The sequence below is a fragment of the Pyxicephalus adspersus genome, chromosome 7 (assembly GCF_032062135.1).
Source record: "Pyxicephalus adspersus chromosome 7, UCB_Pads_2.0, whole genome shotgun sequence".
NCBI classification, from domain to species: domain Eukaryota; kingdom Metazoa; phylum Chordata; class Amphibia; order Anura; family Pyxicephalidae; genus Pyxicephalus; species Pyxicephalus adspersus.
Window position 1 is genome coordinate 27,223,902 of NC_092864.1, and position 20,136 is coordinate 27,244,037.

Below are 20,136 nucleotides of genomic sequence, written 5' to 3' on the forward strand. Positions count from 1 at the left end.
ACGTGGGACAGCCGGAGGCGCCGTTAGGCTTTTATTGCTGAGCTGTGAAGACGATGGCTCTATATATAGCGGATGGGACTGCCAGTGCCAAATCTCAGAGCACCCACCCCAAGGACATTTAAATTAACCCCTCCACTCCCATGGATGGGTGGGGTATGGATGGGTACATCTTGGGTGGACAAACCCTGATGTGCTGTGGCTCCCCCAAAAAAATAAGGACACCAAATGTGAAACACACAAAAAAGAGCACGGGGTGCTTTAAAGAGAAGAGGCCTGGAACCTTGGACCCCCTGATGTGCCAGACTCTGGATAGGGGCAGAATACAGTTTTTTTATGTTCTGCCCATTAAGCAAAGACCCCAAAAATCCAGGCACAGGAAAAAGTAGCAGCGCATAAACACCCCATAAAAATTACCCTACTGACCCGTCCCCGGGGGGGGGTTGTCTTTGGCTTGGGGGGGAGGTTGTGTCTTTGGTATTGGAGAGACCCCAATGTAGAACCAAAGCGTTCCACGTGAAATGCAAACTGTAGATTGGAAGCCTGGCTGTTACAAGTGTGACCACAAGGTGGCCTAGATGTCAGGGTGGAGCAGTTATAATAATGCCATCGTGGGGTGGGGGCAATAAAGCCCAGAGGGGGCTGCAGGGGTGCCCCGTGGGTAAATGGAAGAACAAAACTTTTCAGAGTAGGGAGCAACAGAGAACAACAGTGCTCAGCCGAAGATGAAGATAACAATAGAGGCCAGTAAGGGGTGGAGGAGCAGTTGTTCCCTAGTGAGGGGTATTAAAAAGAACAATGGTCCCCAGTAAAAGGAGGGGGTGGAAAGCACTTTCAGTAGTCAGTAACTTTCAGTAGTCAGTCTCCAATGATGCAACTCAAAGTAAAGTCTATCGGGTAGATGGTGAGCTAGCCCTAGAACAAGTGTTCCCTATGCTCAACTGCAGGACACAGCCCTGATCCCCGGGGACAAAATTGTATTTTAAACCCGGGACAGTCCCAGCAGAATCCGGCTCAGGGGTATTTTTGCTATGCTTGGCCAAAAAGTCGAAAGATAAACTACACTCTTGGCCCACCTGGTCAAAACCCAAGTGTCTGCAGCTAGGACCAGCCAGGTATGTGGTTGGGACTCCTCAGAGGAGGGGGGGGGACTTTACCAAAAGGCCTCATGCTCGCCCCACCAAACTTTTAGGACAAACCTAATAACTTACCAAAATGATTGAGTGTTGTCACATAACTATGAAGGGAGAAATTATAACCCAGATGGTCATGGTGAGAAGAGACAACAAACCAAAAATCCTCCATTGACCAGTTCATGCCCTGCACTGATGATATCCAACAATCCTGAAACATTTGTGGTGTAGAAGAGATGGCTGTATATTATCTGGCTGCATCTGTTCTATGTAAAACCTGGAGATGAACAATAAGCCAATGGGGCAGAAAGAGATCATTTGCATAGCTCTGCCCACTTTCCCATGGTAGGGACCCCATTGGTGCATTAGTGAAATAAGGCAGCCATATAAATATGTTTTATTAAAATCTCACAATATCCATGTGAATTCAGCAGATCCCTGAGCATCATTCATTCTTTGCAGTCCTGGTATTACTGCATTAGGGAAATGCCCCAAATTGCTGAAATTTCAACAGAAGCTGCACAATTCTGCAGAAATTGCAATGGAATATATGGAGTTAATGGGCAGTTACTGGCAAATATGGCACCACCATGGGGGGTGTGTACCAAGGCAAAAATCCTTGCTGGAAAGATTCCTTAAAACTCCAGGTGGTGTAATTTCTTACCTATTTCCTCACCACTTGCAGTGTAAGTGGCCAGGAATGGGCAGAGAGGGTAGGTGTATCAGACCGTATGTCTTCCCCCAACATTGGAGGGGTCCCACAATTGAGGGACTTTGCCTCTTCCCACATCTGGTCAACATAAATGATAGATGAGGGTGTTTGTTGGGGGGCTTATGGTAGAATCTGGAAAGCACCTTTAATATAGAAGGAGACCAGATAATTGCCACCATCGGGATACTATCACACCACTATTCACCAAATGTGTTCATAGAAGAAATTGATAATTTTGTGGTTTTATATATTGATAGAAAGCAATAGAGGAAAGATGAGTAGAGGGAAGCTGAATACAGGGATTACAGTTCTTCGTATTGTTCCAGGCTGAGGCTGACATGTCAATTAAGGCTGAAGGTTGAAACCACCATGTTGTTCCAAGCCAAGGCTGTGTTGTTCCAAATTGTTCTTTTAGGTTGAGGACCCAACATTGTTCCAGGCTGAGGTCACTATGTTGTTCCAGGATGGGGCTGCCATGTTGTTCCAGGCTGATGCCACCATGTTGTTTCAAGCTGAAGCCAGCTAGTTCTTCCAGCCTGAGGCCACCATGCTGTTCCAAGCTCAAGCCGCCATACTGTTTCCAGGTTGCCATGTTGTTCCAGGCTGAGGGCACCATTTTGGTCCAGGCTAAGTCTGCCATCTTGTTTCAGGCTCAGACCCCCATGTTATTCCAGGCTGAGGCTGATATGTTGTTCCTGGCTGAGGCCACCATCTCGTTTCAGGCTGAGGGCAACATATTGGTCCAGGCTAAGGCAACTATGTTGTTCCAGGGTGAAACAAACATGTTATTCCAAGCTGAGACCGCCATGTTGTTCCAAGCTGAAGCCACCATGTTGTTCCAGGCTGAGGCCGCCATGCTGTTCCAACCTCAAGCCGCCATACTGTTTCCAGGCTGGGGTTGCCATGTTGTTCCAGGCTGAGGGCACCATTTTGGTCCAGGTTAAGGCTGCCATGTCGTTTCAGGCTGGGGCTGCCATGTTGTTCTAGGCTCGGGCTGCCATATTGTTCCAGGCTGAGGTACCCATGTTGTTCCAGGCTTTGGTCACCATGTTGTTCCAGGCTGAGGGCATCATATTGGTCCAGGCTAAGGCTGCAATGTTGCTCCAGTCTGAGGCCACCATGTTGTTCCAGGCTTAGACCACCACGGTGGCTCAGAAGTTAGTGCTCTGGCCTTTTGGAGTGCTGGGTCCCAGGACACTATCTGCATGGAGTTTGCAGGTTCTTCCAGTATTTGTGTGGGTTTCCTCTGTGTACTCAAGGTTCCTCCCACATCCAGAGCAAAATGCAGTTAGATTAATTGGCTACCCCCCAAAATTGACCTTAGACTGTATTAAAGACATATGACTATGGTAGGGACATTGTGAGCTCCTCTGAGGGACAGCTAGTGACATGACTATGGACTTTGTACAGCTCTGCGTAATATGATGGCGCTATAAAAATACTGTGTAATAATAATAATGTTGTTCAAAGCCGAGGCCACCATATCGTTACAGGCTGAGACAGCCATGTTGTTCTAGGCTGAGGTCACCATGTTGTTCTAGGCTGAGGTCGCCATGTTGCTCCAGGCTAAGGCCGCCATGTTGCTCCAGGCTGTGGTCTAGCTGTTTATTTTCCACGTAGAAGGAAATAACGATAAGACAGAAATATAATGGAAGTATCGGTCATTTTACTGCTCAGCTGACTCCCTTCATCATAGCGCCATTCAGTTTACGATCTTACCGGGTGACATGGCAGGCAGCTGCTGCGGTCACTGCGCAAACTGGTTATAAAATATATTATGGTTTAATGCTGGATAATGAAGCTCAGTTAAAGTTCAAGTAAACAGATGAAGTGCCATAAAATCACAATATTAACATTTAAAGGTCATGATTTCCCCATCTCCCAGTCAGAAAAGTTTAAGTCCAGTTGACTGCACTGAATAAACATGCTCAGTGGCCAGAAAAATGGAAACCTCTGCTTTGACACCACATTAGACCACTTTTGGCTTTGCTAAAAATTGTTTGCTGAAATGAAGTGCCATTGCCATAGAGGCGGAAAAGCAAAAATTAGCATTTTGAATTCAGTGACAGATTTGTCTGGATGATGTTGAAATTAGAAAGATAATTCATATAAACATTACGGTACATCATTAAGAGTTTTTATTGGTATGGAAAAAGAGAATTAATTGCAGTGTGAAAGGTGATGGTGCTGCAGAGTTTTACCCTCTCTATTAGCCTGGGACCATCATCTATAGCAAAGGAAACGATGGTGAATCCAAAAACTTTGCATTTGTCACCAGCACAGGAAAAAAGATTCATCTTGCACCAGGGATAATTCAGGAAAGATTTTTTTAACTTCGCTCAATTTTGCTCAGGTGACTCCTGTTGTCCAAAAGTCAATTGAGTTCAACCACTAGGGTAATAAACATAGAAACCAGCATGCCCCATACCATATATACATTGTTGATCCAGAGGAAGGCAAAAAAAAAACTCTATAAATCACAATATTATACAGGATGATCATATCCCCCCTTAAACGTCTCTTCTCAAGGGAGAATAGATTCAGTTCAGCTAATCTCTCCTTATAGCTGAGCTCCTCCATTCCTTTTATTAGTTTAGTTGCCCTTCTCTGCACTCTCTCCAATTCAAAAAAAAAAGTGTTAAAAGCATTCTGATCCTTACAAGGTATTTTCATAATATATTTTAGAATGTATGGTCATTTTTTTTAACAATTTCACTTATATCATGTTCCCACCACCCCAAATGAAATTTCTAATTTTTGCCCATCACGATTCTGTAATCTTTTTGAAATAAACAGCAACAATTTAACTGATATCAGTCAGAGGCAGACAGCACAGGAGGATCAGCTTAGAACATTTCAGAAATGTACTTTAGATTGCTCCTCATCGTTCTATGTACTGCAGCTCTGGTGGTCTCATGGTAATCATTTTTTTTTTTTCAGAATGTTTCCTGATTGGATGTTCTGCTCCTTCTTCCTGCTCACCTTTGCTGGGATCACCTGCAATGCATTCCTGACTCATGTATCCCGCCAAGACCTGTACAATCAGATCGCTAACAAACATCTGTTCAGCAATGGGATTCTTGACCAGCTGATCAACGTCCCCTGGGATGGCGTCTTCCGCGGTGAGTGTTTGATTTATGGTATTGACACATGATCATTGATTGTGAGCTTTTTCCCAGTGTACATATAAAACTGCTTCAACTTATATAGTCCCCTCATCATGTGAATATACATTATTTTGTTTATTGGATTATACCATCAGTCAGTGTAGATGCTGTTGGTAAAGGTCACTACTTCTGGCTGAACACTAGAGGGTAGCAGAGTGGTTGCAATGTCAGTTTCCTGCCAGAATTTCCATGTCCCATGTTTCGTTGCATTGTGTATCATGAATGGGGGTGGTCACACTTATACAGCACAATGGGGCCGCTACAAATGAAGTCAACGGAGCAAGAATTGTAGCCACAGGCATTTGGAATATGTATAAATCTGCAAAGGGGATTTATGGGACCAATAAGTGCATATTTGTTTTTTTATTTTACTGACATTTTATTTATTATGAAAAAAATTTGCCCGTTATTTTAAAAAGTGAAAATGTTTTGTTATTCTATAAAAAGATGCAAAAAATTAATTATTTATAAATAATTTTATTTTTAAAGAACTTGTGGCAAAGGACTGCAGAGCGGCTTATTTGAACTCAAGAAGAATAAGTGGACTCTACCTCATCTGGCCCAAAAACTCCTCCCCCCTGGTAGTGTATTGTGACCTCAGTGCCGAGGGGGCCGGCTGGACTGTTCTGCAGAGGAAGATTCCTGAAGGCAACGTCTCCTTTGGGTCAAGTAACTGGGATGACTACAGAACTGGATTTGGTGATTTCCTGGGCAGTCATTGGCTGGGAAATGAGCTGATCTATCAGCTGACCAAGCAGAATGCCTTCTCTGTCCGGTTCCTCCTGACTGACAGTAAGGGTAATAAGCATTATGCCGATTATTCAAGCTTCAGGGTAGACAGGGAGGCCAATGGGTACGCTCTGAGGTTGGGAAACTATTCTGGAAATGCTGGAGATGCCCTCACTGTCTGGAAGGAGTCGGGAATCCATGACAATATGAAGTTCTCCACCTCGGACAAGGACAATGACCACTGGGAACGTAACTGTGCAAAGGAATGGAAAGGCGGGTGGTGGTTTGACCATTGTAACACTGCTATCCTCAATACGGATGGCGCCATATACTGGGGTGACCTATGCAATGAGAAAAACCCCTGCACAGCTACTGAAATTAAAATAAAGCCGGGGAGCATAAACTGCTCCCCCATATCCCTGCCTGGGGCTGGCGAGTACTACCCCATCCATTATAGCTAGAACCGGGGCAAATAATGAAAAACAGCCAGTAAATTGTATGTACGGCCATTTTTGTTTGCATACAGTTGTAAAATGCGTCAGCTTTACATTCACTTTACTCAAATTTTGCCACCTCCACCTGCTAAGGAGCTGCTGGGATTAGCAATTTCTTTGTCCCTGGTCCTTACCAATACTTTTTAAAATGAATAATCTGGCCCTATTGTGATATCAAACCTGTGAAACGAGACACAAAGTGCAGAATATTAATGAAATGTTTAATAAATGGGCATTTAAAATCATCCAATGTGTCTGTTTTTTCTGAATGTGAAACATTGTTTTTGATTGTTGGAATGTTTGGAGCTTCTCTATACTGGCAATGCATGGTCATTGGGTACATTCTGACCATCCAGGATAAGATGTGATGTATAGATTACACCAAGGGATTCAAGAGAAATAAGAATGCAGCATGAACATATAAAAAACAATATCAGGGAATGCATAGATCTCCGTCCTGTATACAATTTCTTTATTATGAATAGGACTGAAAGTAATGGTACAATTTGCATAGTGAATAGGAAAATGTCATATATGGATCCCAGAGAGAAAGCAAGCGGACCCTATTCCACAAGATTTATTTGACTGTTTCTGCACTGTAATAGATCTGAAAAGCAGAGAGATCAGAATACACACGCTGCAGAATGACAGAGTTGCAATGCATGTGGAGGCATATACATGAAATTTTCCTACTTTCCTACTACAGTATTCAAACTGTAGAAAACTTCCCTGCCAAAAAAGTTTTCTCAATTTGTTCAGTAACATTTCTCATCCAGACACTAATTATTATTATCAAAAAGCAGTATTTATAAAGCGCCAACATATTACTCAGTGCTGTAAATGACAAACAGATACAAACAATGACACAGGAGGAGGAGAGGACCTTGCCCAGAAGAGCTTACAAACACCATAATGAATTCCTGATCATTTACTTATTAAACCGTACAGTAAAACCTTATTGGCTACATGTTGACACCCCCCCCCTCTTAGAATAAATTCTCCTGTGCAGGGGGATTATATGAGACCGCTACATACAAAACTGAGATACTAAGTATTTGTATTATTTATATAATAGGTTACAGTGAGTTATAACTTTACTCACCTATGCTAAAAAAGCCCAGTTTAGCCCCAACCTCCAAAAAAATGAATGTCTAGTGTAAAGGGGTTTAAGGAGGAGGGGCCATGACCCCCTGCAGTGCTCAGTCTGGCAGGTTGGGTGCCACTGTGGTCAAAAAGAGGTACTGCGACAAACAACCCCTAAATAGCTGTTATCATTGCAGCCTCAGCCTTTTTTTCCAATGACTATGTTCCTGATAAAAATGCAACATATTATATTAAAATAGCATGCTGGAATAGAATCCACATAATTTAAAATTGATGTGTTCAAACAATACATTGTGACAATTTACAATAAACAACATTCATTATGTTTATCATATGGATAATAATTGTTGAATAATTTAAATTGTCACACAGTATTGTTTTGAATGGTATATTACTTTAATGGTGTTGTTCCAGTTTTATAATATGGATTGTTTGTTTCAGATACCAGTGTTTCTCCCAATGAAGCCATTTGTACAAAACGCGTAGAGTAACATGTCAATTTTTAGTTATGTAATAGTGGTCATTACTGTATATGTCATTAGTTTACTGAATGTTTTATGATTTTGTTTTTGGGTGTTTGATGGATTAATTAAAGATGATTAAATGATGATTTTAATATTTGTACCTGAAAAGTCCCAATAAGTTTTTTGGTCCAATGTCCTATTAATTAGGGATGTGGTACAATTATTTGGGGACCTTAAAGTTGCGTATTAATAAATATCAGGGATTGTGCCTAAATCGACCAATGTATGGCTGGCTTGTGTGTCCCCGCGAGGGGCAGAACCGAAAGAGCACCTCTTCTATAGAGTATTGCTATGAGCTCTCTGATAACACATTTGTGGTGCTCAAACTATAAACTGCATCCATACGTCAATCCAAGACTACATATAAAGTATACACCTCCCAGCGGTCCCTCCGCTGCATTCATTGTATAAAATTATAGGATGCTACTGCTCTTTTTTCATTCAGTTCTAATAGGAAAGAAAATCTGCTATCCATGAACATTACCAGATGGTGAGATCTTACATTGAGCTGATTTATTAAATCTCTCCAAGACTGGAGAAGATAGACTATCATGGGAGAACCTGGGTGATCCAGCACATGGGATGGATCTGGACTAGGATTGAAAACATTTGTCAAATAGTAGAAAACGATTTGAAGAATTTTATTCCAGGTTTGTTGGATCACCCAGGTTCTCCTGTGATAGTCTATCTTCTCCAGTCTTGGAGAGGGCCATCCAATAGTCTCAGGCTCATATGTAATCTGCTTCCAGGGCACCTGTGAACATCAGCTCCTCCAAACTCTCCTTACACAATTTCTCACCCTGTATAATGGTGAGTGCAGAACACCACCTAATCATAAAACCAATTCATTTATCACATACAGAGTTACATAGAATGTCAGGTTAAAAAAAGACGCAAGTCCATTCAACAAAAGAAATAAATTTAACATAGAAAACCAAAGACTCCAGACAGAAAGAAATATGTAAAGCTGATCCAGAGAAGGCAAAACAATTATAAAACAAGATTTTATATTTTTATTTTTGCAATATCTTAAAAGGAACCTCCCGAACCAACAAAAAGTATTGCAGAACCTTGGGTTGGGATTTGTATGGCAGTAGAGAATTTGACATGAAGAAGGAATTTTCTGGTCGGCATCTTTTTTGGGAAATCGATTGATGAAGAGCAGCAGAGAGGTTTTGGGGGGTGTCCTTGGTCATTTCTTCCTTTGTTGATAATTGGATATGGAAGGTTCTTTGTGGCACCAGCTAACCAGGCTGCCCTATGGGTAAGGAGGGATATCCATCTCCTGTATTTTAAAGGTCCAGCAATATCTGGATAATCATGTGGAGAGAAATAATAAATGTTACTAAAAAAGGCTAATGGACAAGCTGAAGGAGGTGAGTGTATTGGGGCTTTAGTGGAGTCGGTGAAGACTATTGGGATGGGGAAAATTCTGGGGGTGATGGCAGCAGGTGAAGCTCTGGATGGGTGAGTGTTGCTGCTTCTGTCTAACATGGGGTGGGCAAATGTTTCCTGATATAACCAAATTTGATGAGTGGTGATGTAATATCTTACCATTACAGGTGTAAAGCCATAGATTCCTCTACGATCATACTCCTATAGATCCCACGCCACTCTGTCTTCCTTCTTCATTCTGGTGCCAGCTAAACATCAGGTGCTGCCATCTTCTTCCTCGTCTTCCGGGTTCTTCTTCCTACATCACCCGACCTTGCACTGCACAGGTACGAGATTGGGTGATGTGCCTTCTGGAAAATGTTAAATTTTCACTGCACACGTGTGAGATCTGCAGTTATTTTTTACATTAGATGAAAGCCCCCTCTGTGAATGCCTGAGATCTGAGCAGCCTGCAGCCTCCTGAGATACATGACGTATGTATGCCAGGAGGCTCTGGGTTTGCCGCGTCAGTAAATATGAAAGGAGAGGGGTCTCCAATTCAAATGTAAAAAGAAATTGTATTAAAAGGAATAAGGACTTTTTTAGCCATACAGTGGTTCCTGAGCGGCTCCCAGTAGCTGGCACCGATCCAACCACCTGGTTGCTCCACCTGCTGCACTGACTCCTAAAGAACTAGCACTTCATTATTTGACAGTGAGCAGTACTCAACCACTCACTATTGCCCCATTCATTCCTTATAGGAGGCCAAGGGTGAGACACTATGGGTCTCAATTTTTAAAGCTGATCCAAAGTCTCGAATATTGCAGTCCATGGGTGTGAAAAAGTAGGCTCACTAATCATCTGAACTAACCCTGAGTTTATGGCTTGCCGCCGAGCCCTTTAATGTGCAATCAGGGTTTCTGAGAATGTTGCACTTCAAAAATTGTGGATGAAGGTGATGATGTGGGTGTGAGCCAATCTGGTCTTTGGGGTATGTGGAGTAAATATGTCAGCAGGGAGACTTGTATTTAGGATGGGTATAAGACCAAATCATGAAATCCATTTTATATTGATGGCTGATAATAGTCCATTACATGGGGGTAGCCATGGCTCCTTGGTAGATTCACCTACCTGGGTTCTGGTGTCCACAAAGCTGGCAAGAGATGTGGTGACAATCCGACTGTAGATTGTAAAAAGTGTTGTCACCCTTTTATTCAGCACAGCAGATGATACCTTTTATGGGTCTTAATTTTGCAAATCATTTAGGAATTAGGAATAGAATAATGAAGAATGAAATCTCCTTTTGGGGTTTTATTACCAAATGTGTCCGCCATGGGGGAAGTCACTGCCCATTGTCCTGGTGACCTGAAGGAAGGGACCACAATTTCCCCAAACAGGAACAGAGAAGACATTTTCCACTGGGATCATTTTGTGTATTGGAGATTTTTTTTTTACATTGGGGAGATCTCTGTTGATTCTGACACACGCTCACTTCTACAAATAAGAACATCCTTCATTGTGAACACACGCAGGATCTCCGTCATCACCGATTGTGCGGTTGCACAATGGCACGCCGGTATCAGAGGTGCCAACAGCTGCTACCCGAGGTGCGAAGAATGTTACAAGCTTGCCACATACGGGATGTGAAACCCCATGAAAGATTTATTGAATTTTATATAAATTGACTTTGGTTTGGTCCATTGGTATAAAAAATAATAAAACAGCTAGCAGCTGCTGCCTGTTCTGTTTCCTGGTCAGCAGACATTTCTCAAGTTAATCAGTGACCCCAAAGTAAAATCACACCTGGTATAAAAGGGAAATGATTGAAGAATTTAAATCTTCCTCAGGCCCGGCATCTGATGAGGTGGGTACAACATAATAATAATGTACATGTGAACCCGAACTTAATGGCATTGGTTGGCTAAGGCACCCCCGTATTATAAACAATTGTCTTCATGCCACTTCTTGTCTGCATGCATTCCAGCGATGGCATTTCTTAGAGTGGGTTTCCTAATGGTGACAACAGTGGACTGTGTCTGTGTAATGTGTGCACAAAAAAAGCCACTTGTGCCAGAGTGACAACACAGGAGCTCAGCTAGGAGACTAGGACAGCGTGTTGTCACCCTAAACAGGAAATGCCTGGATAAGGACAGTCATGGTAGGTTCACCAAAGACTATTTTAACGAATGCTGCAGATTTTTTTTTTACTACTTAAAATGTATTTATTTGCAATTACAGGAACACTTCAAAGTGTTTAGTGATAAGGTTCACAAATTCTGTATTTTAGTGGAAAACGATTATAATACGTTTCTAAAGCACAAACATTTCAATCCAATTTGAAGTTCTGTGTTTTTTTTTTTTTAATACAATTGGGGACAATGATAAAGCCAATCTTAAATTTTCACTGCATGGGAATCCTTCAACTCCATGTGTTTAAAATGGCAGTGCCTGGTATCATCACCATGTTTGGGGACAGTCACGGCTTTATAAATATTCCCCAAAGTGTTGATGATAATTGTTGTTACAGATATCTATCAGAAGAAAATTACATCAATACTGAAAAGTGGTGGCGGGGGTTTAATAGGTGAAAATGAAAATTGGAAAATGCATCATTGCTGCTTCCTTATCATCAATGTACAAAAGACGGAGAGATGACGAGCACTACAAATCCCCTGCAGATTAATCTGATGTGCAATCTGTTTATTGGGGATCTAAGACCAAACATTATAATTGTACATTTTGGGTGAAAGTTGACTGAATTAACTTACTGAAATTCCAGGAGACAGTGGAGGTACCACTTATAACCCATCTTGGTCCTTTAAAATGATAGGCACCACGGTGGACCAAGATAGGTGACACGTATTACTGCTGATGTCTTAAAGAATTTCAGTTAGGGAATCACCAACATCAACCCCTTTTAGGCTTCACTGACCACCAATGTAGGAGGGTCCTTGTGTGCTAACCACAAACGCAGAAGACATTCTCCAACCACTCACCACTGTATTCAAGTCATTTTTCACTGAGACGTATAGGGGCCCTTGCCTTGATCACTAATATTTGGTGGCCCATGTCTATTTCCCACTTAAACCAGTGTATGGGGGCCCCCTCTTCAGCTCACTGTCAACAACAATATATAGGGTCCCTTCTCCCGCTGACCAGTATTCTTAATGAGCACATAACCAACTAACCACATAGCCAACTAACCAACCAATGTAAGGAGGTCTTTTTTCCCTGACAACCAATGAATGAGGATCCATGTCCACTGTCAACCAACATAAGGGGTCTTCTTCTCCATTGATCACCAATGTAGGGTGCTCCTTCTCTATTGACCACTGCTGTATGGTGGCCCTTCCGTGTCCACCATTATAAGGGAAACCTTTTCCAACTAACCAGATATGCATGTCTGTTATTCTTTTAGTAGAGTTTGGGGTTGCTCTGTACACAGTATTTATTATATTGTCCACAGCTTGCTGATCACTCTGGTGAAGGAGGTTCAGCCATAAGAATTTTATCTAACAATTAAAGTGGGCCATTGTGGCAAAAAAGTTTCCTAAAGGTAAAATTGTGTTTTTTTTTCCTTTAGTAGAGATGTTGGGGCCAAAGCTATGGACAATCGGTTGGTTATTCCTTTCAGGGGTCACATTTACCAAATCGGAGGTGGCGGAGCAGTCCAGAAAAGAGACGTCATTGGTGGATAATGATCACATGATCGATAATATATCCCTTGCCCTCAATTATAACGAGCTGCGCCAAAGGAAAGGTGAGACTTTTCCCTTCCCTATCCCCACCCAGCTCAGGGGGTGGGCAACGTCCAATCAGATGTATGCTTTTCCATGGGTAGTGAACAGGATCACCAGGTGAAAGGAATGGAAGCAGCCACTACAAGGACTGTTTAGCTTTACCCACATAAACAATGGTAAAAATTAAGGTAGCTCTTGCACATTACATCATTTTTTAATGCTTATCCAACTTTAGAAATATAAAAAAGTTTTTGGCACGTAATTTAAAAATTTACCTTTCTTTCCTTTCAGTCTTTTTTACCAGGGACTGTGAAGAACTTTACCAACTCGGCCACAGAAAAAGTGGAGTCTATGTGATCCGCCCCGAGGGATCCCCTTATCTGGTGGTCCAGTGTCTGATGTACGACTGCGGTGGTTGGACTGTCATCCAGCGGAACACCTTCGACATATTAATCACTTGGAGTGAACCCTGGACGGGCTACGAATTCGGCTTTGGGAACATCGAGCTGGACCACTACCTGGGCAATAAATACATTCACCTCCTAACGACTCAGAAATGGAACAAAGTCCGCTTCCTCCTTGTAGACTCTAAAAACAAGACAAATTACGCCGACTATGACAGTTTCTACCTGACCGCTGCATTGCTTGCGTTGTGTTCAATTCCAAATATCTTTTGGTGTCTATTTATAAATGATTACCCTGTCCATTCGTCTGAAATTCGCTGACCAATGTTACAATATCTCTACACTTCTTGTTTCAGTGCCCATAAAAACAATGGCTTGTTTTGTCGCCTAGTGGCCAATTGTCAAGGTGCCCAGATTATACAATAGGAAATGCTGAATATAATACCGAATATTAGCGACGAATTTAGAGTGAATTGACAGAGGAATAGTCTATAAATACACTCCTTTGTGTCATGATTGATATTTGAGTACCAATGATCAAACATGTAGATGGCACATCCAATACTTATAGCCAATCAGAAGGATTGATTTAAACCGATTTTAATATTGATTGGAAATTACCCTGGAACAAAATTGTATGTTTATATCATAGTATAGTACATGAGAAGTATTTATAAATAATTGCGCTGACTGTGTCATAGAGTCAATCCTAAATTTGTTAGATTCATTTACTATTGTAAATGATGTGCACTTTTGAAAACTGACCACTAGGTGGCAGAATGTGCTATGATGTGCATTGAAACCAGCAAAGTATAGGGATTTACATTGATATCAGCAAACATGCAGCTGAATTGATGGGGAACTAATTTATAATACACTCCAAGATTTGCTCCATTCCTATCATTTGCAAGTGGAAGGTTATCCTGGGACAATGCTTGGCTGAATAAACTAAACAGAAATGACACAGTACTGGTTGGTATTCATATGGTGTTCTATAATATACACACTTCTATATTTTAGCTATGGAGAAAATCAAAGGGTAAAACTTCACCCAACCAAAAAATCAGTACCAGCAGACCACATATGTCGTTGTTGTTGTTGTATTTATTTATCATCCTAAACTGATATGATAATTATCAATGATCATCTACTTTTGGCTCAGATTATAGTGTGTGAATGTTAGTGTGATGCTGAATATACAGTTATATGGGAGGAGGCATTTTGGTTTTTAGGGAGGGGTTTAGCGGGGCTGGCACACGCTGCCCTCACTTTTCCCAGGAATGAGGCGTTTACATAACAATGATGTGCATGCGCGCTTGCCATAGATGGTACGGTGCCCTATCTTCTTTTTTTAGGACTACACCCCTGGTTAAAGGAGGCCAAAATCTGAAAAGGACTGCTGGCACACAGAGTGACGAATGCAAATCTATAGATGCTTCTGTTCTTGCAGCCTCCAAATACTACATTTAGTCTCTTTTCTCTGGATTTCCTTAGAGTGAACCTGAATCCCCCTTGGTGTGGGTGACCTGGGCCATAATCAGCAAGTATGTACAGCACAATAAGGAATCTGACACCACTTCATAGATCATACTCTTGTTTTCTGGGTTTATTTCCACTTTAAAGTGCTCCTTCTGCTTAAATAGAAGGCTGCAGAAGATGGCCAGGCCCCTACCCTGGGCACCCACATTATGGAGGTGAAAGTTGGTCCTTCTGGGTACAATCCTATGGCTAGGCAGATCAGGTATATGAGAATATGCTCTTGCAATGGACCACAGTTTTTGGATTTCCCCTGCTCTGCGGTCCAATGACGGTGACATCAAGGATGAGAAAGATGGGGTGTATAGAGCATATAGTAACAGTTTTTCTTTGCAGGTATGTTTTTTATTTTCAAATAGGTGATTTAGAATAAAGGAGGGGCCCAGCATAAGTTAACCTTCCATTTTCAGGTAAGATCTGCTTGAACACATAATATATACACAGGACAGCAGAGGGGGAAAAATTGCCAACCTCAACAAAACTTTATGATCAGACAAGATTTACAGTGAAACATCGCCACCTAGAGGACAGAAAGAGCAAGGACAAATAGGGCTATACAGTTTCATTTTCACTGTCCCTCAAATGTAGCATTTTTTTTTATTATTTCAAATACCGGTGGGAAGGGTTAGAAACCCTATGAGGTTTTATTGATGTCAGGGTGATCTCCCTTACCTCCTGTCTCAGTGACCCCAATGGCATCACTGTAGCTGAACTTCTGGGCCAGTGGCTCCCCAATACATGGAGAATGTTCTATAAGGGAGTACAGGAAGTCCTGATCACAGCAGTACCTGGTGGATCCTAGTACAGGAAATGAGAGCAAATTTCCCCATAAGGGATCCCAATGATAGCCCTACAGATGATCCCTCTCCACAGGCTGCGTTCTGATACATAAAATTCTGCATATTTTTGCTGTCTCCCGCAAGGAAATATCTTTCCCCAATGATGATCACATGGTCTCCAGTGTGCGCTGTATGCGGGCCCTTCGGGCAGTATATGGGGCGTGTTTTAGCCGCACTTTAGGTTTGGGAAACACATTACCGCTTGGGGCGTACATGGTCTCCCCCTGTTTACCCATAATTCCTCTCAGGATCCGGTTGCGGGCCAATATTTTATCGTAGAACTCCAGCCCACCCTGGGCGTAAGATTTGGATATGGCAGCTGCTTTGCTGTCGGCTCTGAAATCCAACCACTGATTGACCGAGTCAGAGCACAGAAAGTATCCGGTGAGTCCAACTGTGATGGCAAGCAGATTAAAGATCCCCCTCAATAATATGGGGCCCGTGTACAGGCCCAGGAGCTGCTTCAGCCCTACACTGGAAACACAGACAGCGGTGAGGCAGACAGGGGCCACAGATGCCTGGATTAGGGGGCCACCACTTTGCGCATGGACAGCTTCACGAGCCAATGAGAATTTCTTGGCGTCTGTAGAGAACACCAGGCAGTCCCTCAGCCTTTTCCCAAGGTCGCTGCTCCAGTCCACCTCCTCACCATTAATCACCAACAACCGTTCCACAATTCCGGCCCCGTCCTCTCCCATGTTGTTATAATTGGCGGGAATACCGATCATGCATCCACCGGGAAGCCAAGGTACGCCGGCACTTGTTGGGTGGAAGCCATAGCCCGCGAAGGGGGTGTATCCAGAGGGGGAGGGGCAGCGAGCTTCCGCCAGGACATCCTGGAAGAGCTGGTGGAGTCTCTCCGACAGCTGAGCGGGTTCTCCCTTGGACCAGGCTTGGTAAACCTTCCGGAAAGTCTGATCTGGGAGGACGTGATAGGAAATATTAGCGGCAAACAGTCCCAGGGAGGAGGCGCCGAGCAGCTTAACTCTGTGATTCCGGGTGAATGTGCAAAACTTCAGGAAGAGCTGGAGTGCCATGACCCCACGCCTGGAAACAACACAGAATGTTAGGAATTTTCACAGGTCTACGGAATGTCTTATTATCATTGATTATTGTCACATTTCATTCTAGGTGAGAATTGGACCAATGCTGCTGCATCAAAGCACCATTGCAGCCATTACTGGATAACACTCTATATACAACCAAACCAGGTTACTGGCGTATACCCTATTAGGTAAAGTACTTAGAGTCTCTTCATCTCCCTACGCTTTTCACCAAGTCGGCTTCCTCAGGGGAGTTCAAGACATATACAAACTGTATATAAAAGGCTTTTACACAGAGAAACACTCTGCGTCTGGCCAGTACTTCCTCAACGGAGTACAATAGTTTTCTTTAGGGCTCATTTGGCTCCCTTTTTTACATTATATTCCTGATTAATCAACACTAAGTACTAAGTATCTTCTTAGGTGATTCCCACCTTATTCGGATATCTAATAAGATCTTTCTAATGCCTATCCAGCATGATATATGAGAATGAGACCTATTACTATTATACCTAAAGACCTTAAGACTGAGCAACCACAACATATATGACTAAACTGATATTCGGTACCCTTTTTCTTCCTGATTTCACATAGAAACTCACTTTTAATAGTTTGTGTATGTCTCAAGCTCCCCTGAGGAAGCCGTGTTGGCAAAACGCGTAGGTTAATAAAGAGACTCAAAGGACTTCACCCAATGGGGTAAACGCCAACAACCTGGTGTGTCTATCTGACCTACCAGGGTTCATCATTTTTTCTTCACAAATCAGCAGTATCTGTCTAGTGTCAGGAAAAAAGAGGTAAAACCCCACCTGTAACTGTTACGCTATACCCCCACTCCATATATCCCCTCCCATTGTGCATTAATTCCCCCACCTCCTAGATTGTAAGCTCTTCGGGGCGGGGTCCTCTCCTCTTGTGTCACTGTCTGTCATTTGCTTCTCCTATTTATTATTATTACTTTATTATTATATTAGTATTTATATAGCGCCATCATATTACGCAGCGCTGTACAAAGTCCATAATCATGTCACTAACTGTCCCCCTCAAAGGAGCTCACAATCTAATGTCCTATTATTATTCTAGATCTCATTATTGTGATGTCACATTGCCATTATAATCACATGACGCCAAAAAACCATCTCAGCTATGACGTCACAACACGATTCTAAAAGTAGATATCATTAAACCAGAATGTGACCGATTTATAAATCTCTGAGCCCACCGAATCCCACGGTCACCCCTCCCCCGCTCCGGTCCCGGTACTGACCTCCAGCACACGTGCAGCACAGAGGACGCTGCGCTCCAGTGACGTCACACGCAGGAAACATTCGTTACATTGCATCTAGGGAGGAGCTCTTGCGTTGGAGGGGGCGGGAAGGAGGAGGAGTTCTGAGTAAGGCGTGGCTTTGTCGGCTAGATATGATATGAGGCGGCGCTTAGAGACACTTAAGAAGGGGGATAAGGAGAAGTTACGAGTAGACGTGAAAATATAGCGGGGCTTCTTTTTGGGTATATATAAGATGGGGTGGAGCTTAGAAACAATTTAAGGGCGGAGAGAAGGAGGAGTTACGAGTAAACTTGACACTTAGAGCGGGGCTTGAAAAAAGTAGGTCCAAATAAGATGGGCGGAGCTTAGAGATTGGGGCGGAGTTCCGTACTGTATAGGGGCTGTAATGTGTGTATGTTCTATGTGCGTAGTCTCCTATGCTGTGCTTTTACCCTTCTCACCATAAGCTTTCTGGTTGTTCTATCCTGCACAGCTATCTCCCGCATTGATAATGCTCTACAAGCTGGAAGGGGCTGTTTTCAGATTGTAATAATTAGCTCTATAATAGTTCTGTATCTGTACAGCTAACCGGATGCTATGAATGTGCAGTGGGGGCTGAGGGGATGAGATTATTTGCATAGCTCCGCCCATTATCTAAAATAAGGAATAACCTTATGATTTAAAAATAAATAATGTGCCATGGGGGGATTTACTTCCTGTCCAGGGAAAACAAATAAACATCTGTCACCAGAATACGTGTCCCCTTTGTTCCTGTTCTGGTGACAACTGTAACATTTTGGAAATCCCATTCCAGTGATCATGGTCACCAGTACACTTAGAGGAGGAATCCCTCTCTACCATTAAACACAAAATGAACAACTGGAGGACCGGAAAACCTCTAGAGAGCCCTAGTGATTTACCATACAGGAGACCACAGGACAACATTACAAAAATAGAAGGAAAGCAATGTGATCCGATGGGCCCTGGGTTCTCTGACACGACCACATGCCATACATAACCTTCAATGTCTCCAATCTGCATTCAAACGGTAATATTACATCAAAAATTGACTTTTTTTTATTCTGTACCAACTAATTCAAAACCCAAAAAAGTTCAGAAATCAGGAAGTGTTCAGAAAGCACCAGAGATGCCCTGAGCTCTCTGTATTATTTTTGCAGCTGCTTTGTATTCCCCATTATCGCCACCAGAGGGCGATACACAACCAGTGCCATGGCAGCTGTAGGTGGTTGTGTCACCCCCTGACACAGCCCCAGGGCAATAATGTTATAAAACACAAGCTGTGACGTCATTGCCCATCCTGTGTCATGAGGTTGCAGGATTCTTTCTTCTTGCACACTTCACCTTCTTGGACTTCAACCAACCAATCATTAAACATCTGGGTGTGGAGTCTCCTTTTAACCCCCTTGCTGCCGTGTACCTGCTCTCTTCTTATTCCTCCATGGCATTTCTTGCTGCAAAACACCACCCATATCGGAAAGTCCATCCAATCCTAAGATTTACACCAGGATCTGTCCTACAGGGCAGGATATCAGAGTTTTCTGTGCTCCAGGTAAATAACATAGGTTTGCCCTGTGACTGAACAGTGAAAAAAGCAACAGTAAACTGATCAGCTCATCCCTCTTTTAGTCTGTTCTCTCCTCCCAGCAGCTTTTTCCTTAATGGTAAAGCAACACTGTAGCATAGCTTATTGTCACCCAATGCTGCTTTTTCCTGTTCCCAAATATGCAACCCCCGTATAGCAGCCCCCCCGTGTGTACAATACAGTGCACATAACGATTTTCCATGGCAGAGGCTCCGCATACAGATAGCTAGACTCGATGTCTCTGGAGTTGCACTCCAGTCCATCAGTCAATCTGTCCGCCATTCATCCTGTGGTCAGTCAGATCATTTATCCCATGTAATATGAGCAAGTACACAACCCCTGAGGGGGCATTACTGACCGAGCCGACCAATGGCGTGCTTCTTATTACATACAGATCAGACTTGTAACTCCGTCCTTGGGGGCCTCTACTCATAATAAATACATGTGGATGACAGAAGTGAGAACCTCAC

At 42.8% G+C, this 20,136-nt stretch overlaps 3 protein-coding genes and 1 long non-coding RNA gene across 4 annotated transcripts; 2 read left to right on the plus strand and 2 right to left on the minus strand.

Annotated features, from left to right (window-relative positions):
• Nucleotides 1-4,782: 4,782 nt before the first annotated feature.
• Nucleotides 4,783-6,477, plus strand: LOC140335370 (fibrinogen-like protein 1-like protein; the record flags this gene model as incomplete). Its single annotated transcript, XM_072417936.1, is given in 2 exon segments — nt 4,783-4,964; nt 5,499-6,477. Coding segments are annotated over 2 exon segments (883 nt in total), but the record flags the coding sequence as incomplete, so codon positions are not given.
• Nucleotides 6,478-8,766: 2,289 nt separating this feature from the next.
• LOC140334525 (uncharacterized) lies at nt 8,767-9,955 on the minus strand. The gene is made up of 2 exons (XR_011921575.1): nt 9,415-9,955; nt 8,767-9,170 (listed from the first exon to the last, which is right to left on the minus strand). It is a non-coding gene; the product is annotated as an uncharacterized lncRNA (long non-coding RNA).
• Nucleotides 9,956-11,000: 1,045 nt separating this feature from the next.
• On the plus strand, nt 11,001-13,699 carry LOC140336022 (fibrinogen-like protein 1-like protein). Its single transcript, XM_072419076.1, has 3 exons — nt 11,001-11,098; nt 12,818-12,994; nt 13,266-13,699. The coding sequence occupies exons 2-3, from the start codon at nt 12,823-12,825 to the stop codon at nt 13,697-13,699; spliced, it is 606 nt and encodes a 201-aa protein (XP_072275177.1). The 5' UTR covers nt 11,001-11,098; nt 12,818-12,822.
• Nucleotides 13,700-14,969: 1,270 nt separating this feature from the next.
• On the minus strand, nt 14,970-18,161 carry TMEM177 (transmembrane protein 177). Its single transcript, XM_072417937.1, has 2 exons — nt 18,064-18,161; nt 14,970-16,800 (listed from the first exon to the last, which is right to left on the minus strand). Exon 2 carries the CDS (start codon nt 16,788-16,790, stop codon nt 15,861-15,863), a length of 930 nt encoding a protein of 309 aa, XP_072274038.1. The 5' UTR covers nt 16,791-16,800; nt 18,064-18,161; the 3' UTR covers nt 14,970-15,860.
• Nucleotides 18,162-20,136: the final 1,975 nt, after the last annotated feature.

What these genes read in the sequence shown, in the direction of transcription:
- TMEM177 (XM_072417937.1), bottom strand. Translation starts at nt 16,790, where the DNA reads ATGGCACTCCAGCTCTTCCTGAAGTTTTGCACATTCACCCGGAATCAC.
- LOC140336022 (XM_072419076.1), top strand. Translation starts at nt 12,823, where the DNA reads ATGTTGGGGCCAAAGCTATGGACAATCGGTTGGTTATTCCTTTCAGGG. An exon ending in CGAGCTGCGCCAAAGGAAAG is followed by an intron (nt 12,995 to 13,265) that starts GTGAGACTTTTC and finishes CTTTCCTTTCAG; the next exon opens with TCTTTTTTACCAGGGACTGT.